Genomic DNA, 6,956 nt, shown 5'->3' with positions numbered 1-6,956 from the left:
GTAGCCTCCTATACATGCCCCAACCAGGGATCAAAGCTGCAACCTAAGTATGTGCCCTGACTGGGAATGGAGACCACAACCTTTTGGTGTACAAGACGACACTCCAACCAACTGACCCACCCAGCCAGGGCAGCAGTGAGTTTTCTAAAGTAAGAATTGATATCACTGCCTTGTTGAAACCCCTTTGTGGGCTGCCATCTGCTGGACCATGGCTGAAGGAACCCTTTGTGACCTGAGCCCTGTCTTCTCCAGCCCACACCCCACATTAGCCTTGGGGGCTCCTGTTTCTGGGACATGCCAAGTACATTGTCCCACCCCCTCTGGGCCTTTACTCTTGCCTTGGATCAAAACCATCTTTTTCTCCCAGGTCCTTCATCCTAAAGGTCTCCATTGTCATGTTGCCTCTTTCCAACCACACTATCTAAAGGGTCACTGTCAAAGCACCCTGCTTCCTCTATTGCACTTACCACATCTGAATCTGAGAGAAAATGTAATAGGGAAGATCCTGAGGGCAAATCCCTTGTCCATCTGGGTTCACATCTTGGCTCTATCCCATGATATCTTTGCAGCTGCCTCTCTTCACCTGGTAAGAAGGGGTATAATAGACCCCACTTCCTATGGCTGCTGTGATGAGTTACAACAATGCCTGGCACTTACTTCCTGCTGTTGAAGTATTTTCTATCTTTATTATGTGTACTTGAGGGCAAGGACAAGGCCCCTAGATCATCTCTATATTCCCAGTGCCTAGAACACCCAGTTTATAAAAGTTTGTCAAATGAATACTGTTCCTCTTCATTGTTCCCTTAATAAAAGTGATAAAGTGCCAGGTATGTACCATTTCCCAATGATTTTTTTTTATGTTTTTACCCTGGATTCACCAATTAATGTGCCTTCATGGTCTATTTTACATGCATTTATTTCATTCTATTCATACTATATAATTGTTATACAACCTAGAAAAAGTACAAAAGCCTAATTCATTTTCCAAAAGCCAGTCAGAGCTAAGGTACAAAAAAGAAACAGCACAGTAAGTGACAAGAAGTGCTGGGTGACCTATACAAATCATACTGTCTGTCACATGATGTATTTAATGCTGTAAATATTGCCACAGGAGAATCTCTTGTCTTTGCAGCGGCCACATAGTTCCTGTCGATGAGGTCTCCTTAGGTCAATGTTTCTTTTCTTTAGAGGACAGGAACAACGGGACTTTAAACAAGTCTTTAGAAAATAAGGAACAATTTGGACACAATCAAATTAGTGTTTCAAATGTAATCCTCAAACCAAAATACTTCCCATCACCCCCTCCGTGGTATCTTCATCCTCCTTTGAGTCCTAGGAAAAGTCCAAGACCAAGTTGTATAAAACCACTCTTATCCCATTAAATGGCATGCATTTGTCAAGGTGAGCGATCAAAGATGATGTTTTAGAGAATATCACTGAGCCAATCAAGAAGATCTCATGTAAGAGAAAAGTTTTACATGTTAGAGTTTTATAGAGTATCTTTACGTGTAAGTGCTCACATTTATAAGCAGGTGGGAATGAAGGGCAGAGGGTGAGTAGTAAGTGATTTGATGATCTACATTGGAACATTTAAAAACACCAGCACAGTGATTCTCAACCAATGGCATTTTACCCACCAGCAACATTTGGCAATGTTTGGAGATATTTTTGGTTGTTACAACTAGGAAGGAAGCTGTTATAGAGGTAGTTAAAAATTTTCTTTCCTTTCTGGACATGCACGATCTTTTCTGGACATGCCTGATCTTTACTAGAATTTAAAGTGTTTTTAACCATGATCCCATTCTGTCTTCTGATAAATAAAATTACACCCCATGGAGACTGGTATACTGCCCCACCCACCCTCCCAATTGATAATCACTGCTCTATTTTAGGCATATGTCCATAGCCAAACAGAGTAGGTCAAGCTTTACCTTTTATATTGTGAAAATAGGCATTTTAATTTTTCATAAAAGAGTCAAGTATGATTTATCAAATCTTGTACTACACATTTACATGTTCCACTCTCCTATTGATAAGTATGTGTCCTTATAAGAAAATTCTAATAGCAAATACTCTCATGGTACTTACCATGTGCACTGTACTTGCACTTTACATAGATTAACTTAATTCTCATGATACCTTTGTAAGGAAGAAAAGGCTAAGTTTTAAAAAATTAGGTTTCCTCTAAATGTGGGCTTCTGTTTCTGGCAATAATGGATTAGTACGTTTGACCAAGTTTCTTGTTTAGGACAACTGGAAAAGCTGAGCTAAAAAGTAATAATAATTCTTTTAAAATAACTATTTAAAGGCACCAGAAAATTATCCAAGCATTAGAGAAGGAAAGCCAGAAAGAGAGGTGAGCCTGACATTTGGGGTTATTTTCCCTCTAAAGGTATCTGCCAATTCTGGAAGAGGTGAAAGACAGTAGAATTCTGAAAATGGGTTTAACAGAGGAATGATCTTAAATATTCCAAAATGGAAGAACCCTAGTAAACAATTCAAACTTTGTATTGAAACTGTGAAAGGCTATCCTCTAAAAATGAGGATGAGCCAAAACATAACCAGCCTTCAGAGATTCCAAAGCCCAGTTTCAAAAGAGCTCATCCCTGATTGGAAAATAGTAAACTGAAATTGCTAGTGTCCCCATCTGCCCACCAGAAGCAAAAAAAATCTTCTGTGGAAGAAGATACTACCCTAGGCCTCAATTATTACTGTAATTTTTCATATACAATATCTAGTCCTCAATCAAAAATAAACAGGTGCAAGAGAAACAGAACAGCACACTTGAAAACCAAGGAAAATCAAGAGTATAGCAACAGAACCATAGGGAATAGAGTTATATGGTACAGATGTTAAGATAATTACGCTTAATATGTTTAAAGAAATGAGAATGATATTTCCAGCAGAAAACTGAAAGTTATTTTTTTAAAAACAAAAATTCTAGTACTGGAAAATACAATAATAAATCAATAACTCAATAGCAGATAATGTATGTAAAGCACTTAGCCCAAAATTTGGCACATAGTAAAAGCTTAATAAAGGTTACCCATTAAATTATTACATCCATACACAGGGTGTTTGAGAAAAACATACTACCCCATACATAAACACACCACCTAAATCTCCCATTACATGCCCCCCCCCAAAAAAAAGAGAAAAAAAATGGAATTTATGCTTTTTTTCCTTAAAATATTATAAAAATTCAAACATATAGAAAAAAACCTAACACTCCTACACAAATATCCAATTCTATTAAGTCCAAACATTATGCCACAAAAGGTTCATGGTAACAGTGAAAATATTTCAGACACATAGGAAGTGTTCTATATGCTTACCTGACACTGGATTGCTTCTACTCGATAAGGGTTAAAACTCTTATGGCATTTGCAACAGAGTTGTTTGAAATAAACCTAAAGAGAAATTTGTATTTTTTTAAATCCAAGTTTATATGTACCCTAGGCTCCCAGTTTTTAAGTAACTCATTCCTTTCCTTTGTACCACCAATACACATAGTTTTAGGCTTTGTACATTTTCTCGTGCACACTTTCTCCCTGCCTTACTTGGTGAACTCCTATTTATCCTTTAAAATCCTGCTCAGATATCACAATGCCTTTCTCCTGACAAGGTTACTCATCCCCTTCTGTGTTATTTCTGTACGATGTCCATGCCACAGGTGCCACTGATTGTCACCAAAGCACATTGTGTCTGCGTCACTGCTATCAGTATAAATATCTTGACGATGAGTTCTATGTCTTTGTATCCTTGTGTCTTGGAGGGTTTGAATTAAATCCACTGTTTTTCTTCTGGCAAGAAAAGGAAAGTACTTTTAGTTTAGTTTAAAAATCTATCTACCTTCAGATATAGTAAATGACTAGTGTGAAAAGTCATGCTTTCATTCAGGTCTTAGCACACCTCTCCCTCTACGATTAGGGACTCCAACTCAAATGCTCATAATAGTTGGTGACATAGACCAGCTATAGACTGTTACCAAATGAAGGGAAAGGAGAAAGAAGCTGCTTAGCCTCAGCCTACTGTTCTATGATGTGATTGTGCAAGAAAATTTGAAAACACAGACTGAAATCTTCCCCAATCTGAATATGTTGACAACTAATTCAAAGTAAGGGAGGAACCTCCTTAGCCTAAAGAAGTTCTCTTATTGCCCCACCTGTGGACAGTGGAAATTCCTTAGCGCTAATGCCCAAACTTGTTCAAAATACAACTGAAAAATGATTACAGAAAGTCCTAACGTACACAAGAACAGAAGTTCATCTAAATAACCTGATATGTGGTCCAACACAAGTACCAAACCCAACAGAACAAACAGCAGGACATGGGTCAGCAGCCTCAGGAAGTCATGTAGACTGTCCAGTTGAGTTCAATTCATTTGCTGAGCACCTATTATGTGCCTGGCATGGAGGATGCCAAGATGAATGAGACAATATTAGTTACGCTCCATTAAAAAGTACTTTCTCCCTCCACTTAATATCTGTACCTGCCCCCACCCTCATCCATGTCCCATACACTTTTACTCACCTTACTAGTTCCAGAAATGCACCACACATAAGCACTCTCCCATCTAGTCTTACAATCCTTACAGTGAAAATACGCATATTTTCGTTCCAAAAACTGAAATAAAAGAAGTGTCTTTTATTATCCAGGAGGGAAAAAAAGCCAGATCCTTCTTTGCTTGTGTCTTAGTATAAGAAATACAAAAAGCCTCCTTAACCTCACTCACAGCTGTTCTCAAGGTTATTACATTAATTTAGTGTCTCATCTCTGAAGGTTTACTCTGGGATTCTTCTACCTGCTGCCTCTCACACTTTTTCAATCCATTTTCCACAATGCCATAAGCACAGTCTCTCCAGAATGAGATTATGATCATTTATTTCACAGACTTGAAATCCTTCTTCATCTCCTCATTCCCAATTAATAATGGTTGCCAGACTTTTGGTTTGCACATGCTTAAAGCTGGCACCATATTTCACCAGTAAGTTACAAAACATAGAAGCCATGTAAAACACCAGTTTACACACCCGGCCGGGTGGTTCAGTTGGTTGAAGTGTCATACCATACACCAATGGTTGTGGGTTTGATTTCTGGTCAGGGCACATAACTAGATTTTGGGTTCAATCCCTGATTGGGCATTATGTGAGGCAACCAATCGATGTTTCTCTCTCACATTGGTCTCTCTCTCTCTCTCTCTCTCTCTCTCTCTCTCTCTCTCTCCCCTCTCTAAAAATCAATAAACATATTCTTGGTAAGAATTTTTAAAATAACATTTTAAATACAGGTTTTCATCAAATAAAGCGAGGAAGCCAGGAAGATTTTGTTCCTGTTGCCCCAGAAATGGAAAAGAGGAAGGAGAGAAAGGGGCCAGCAGAGGGCTGAGGAGGGGAAGACAAAGTTCACCTGGAAGTTGGGTTTCCTGAGAGGGTGGGCATCTCCCTGGGCCTGCTTGCTCCGCCCAGGACTAGAGGCATCTTCCTCCCCCAACTTGTGCTGCTGCCAGCGTTCCGCCTGCTTGTCCTCTTGTGATGTTGGCAGTGGTGATGACTTCTGCTGCTGCTGCTGGCTTTCCTCTGCGGGACTGGAAAGAGCATCCCACTCCTCATCCTTTCCATCCTTCCGCAGCCGGATCAAGTCCTTTAGGTCCATTGCTGGTGAATAGAGGTCCCAGGCTGGTAGGGGTGCCTTGGGGCCCCTGCAGCCCCAAAAAGAGCAGCTGCGCAGGGTGAGAGGGCCCAGCGAGCACTGCACAGACCTGTCCACACGTAGGCTCACCTGCACGCCGGCCTCCTTGGTGTTGGCCTTGCACAGCCTCAGGCCCAGGCTGGGGTTCATCTGGGAGAGAATGGCCTTAAGCTGTGCCCTCTTGTAAGGGTCAGTGCAGTAGGCCCAGGCATTCGTGGGCACCACCAGTCCCGTCCTGGCCAGGAAAGTGGGGGCACCAGTGTTTTGCCTCCAGTCAGGCTGTTGGTGGTCAGAGAGTCCAGGCTGGCCCAAAGGCAATGTGTTCCCATAGTGTGTTCCCTGGTACAGGCCCTGGGGAACTCGGACAAAGCGCTCCATCTGCTGTCCAGGCTTAGAGCAAAATATCCTGGTATAGTTTGCTTGTGTCCTTATTCTGCCTTCCACCTTCATCTGCCCCTTCTTTCTCCTGGTCAAGTTGGTTCAGGTTCATCTGAGCTTCTCCATTTATTTCAGAGCTGCTGCCTATTACCTTAATTGAAGGGGGTGGTGGGAGGAGAGCTACCTACCTTCAAAGGCCTAAATGCCACCTGATTTGAATTGCTCTTTCCTATCCAATTTGCTGCTCCTAAATGTCTTTTCAACTGTTTTTCATTACTGACTTAATCACACACATGCTGTAATTAGCCATTCATTTATTTATTCCCATGGTAATGTACCATTTCAAGATCCTTTTTAATGCATATAATAAAACAAATGCAAGAAGTAATTTGAGCAGCTTTATACTAGAAGAGTGTAAGGAAAAAAAATTCATTATTATGACAGTAAAGGCCAGAGGAGCAGGGAGCATAATGTTATGGAAGGGGAAGGGTGTATATAGTGAGAGAAATATATTTCAGAGGTTATATGACATGCCAAAGGCTCCTAGTGAGAACCACTACCCCTCCCCAAAAAAGGTGGGGGATGCAATTGTTGTGATTTAGTTGTTGAATACAGATTTAATAAAATGATAGTGAAGTACCTGAGGTCAAACCCACTTGTTATATTATTTTAAGATTAAATGTGAAGTGCAAAGCAGACTCACATGTTGAGTAAGTGGCAGCTATCCTATCTAATAAAAAAGAAACATGGTAATTAGCCGTACTTCCACTACACTTCCCATTGGCTAATCAGGGTGATATGCAAATTAACTGCCAGCCAAGATGGAGGCCGGCAGCCAGACAGCTTGAAGCGAACATGAGGCTTGCTTGCTTCAGTGACAGAGGAAG

The 6,956-nt window shown here is 40.8% G+C and overlaps 1 protein-coding gene across 1 annotated transcript; it reads right to left on the bottom strand.

Annotated features, from left to right (window-relative positions):
• Nucleotides 1-964: 964 nt before the first annotated feature.
• ZAR1L (zygote arrest 1-like) lies at nt 965-6,702 on the bottom strand. The gene is made up of 4 exons (XM_006773670.2): nt 5,410-6,702; nt 4,534-4,626; nt 3,336-3,410; nt 965-1,218 (listed from the first exon to the last, which is right to left on the bottom strand). The coding sequence occupies exons 1-4, from the start codon at nt 6,139-6,141 to the stop codon at nt 1,075-1,077; spliced, it is 1,044 nt and encodes a 347-aa protein (XP_006773733.1). The 5' UTR covers nt 6,142-6,702; the 3' UTR covers nt 965-1,074.
• Between the last annotated feature and the right edge of the window lie 254 nt (nt 6,703-6,956).

This window comes from Myotis davidii, unplaced genomic scaffold (assembly GCF_000327345.1).
Source record: "Myotis davidii unplaced genomic scaffold, ASM32734v1 scaffold447, whole genome shotgun sequence".
Classification (NCBI taxonomy): domain Eukaryota; kingdom Metazoa; phylum Chordata; class Mammalia; order Chiroptera; family Vespertilionidae; genus Myotis; species Myotis davidii.
Note: the sequence above shows the minus strand (reverse complement) of the source record. Positions and strands in the feature narration are given on the sequence as shown.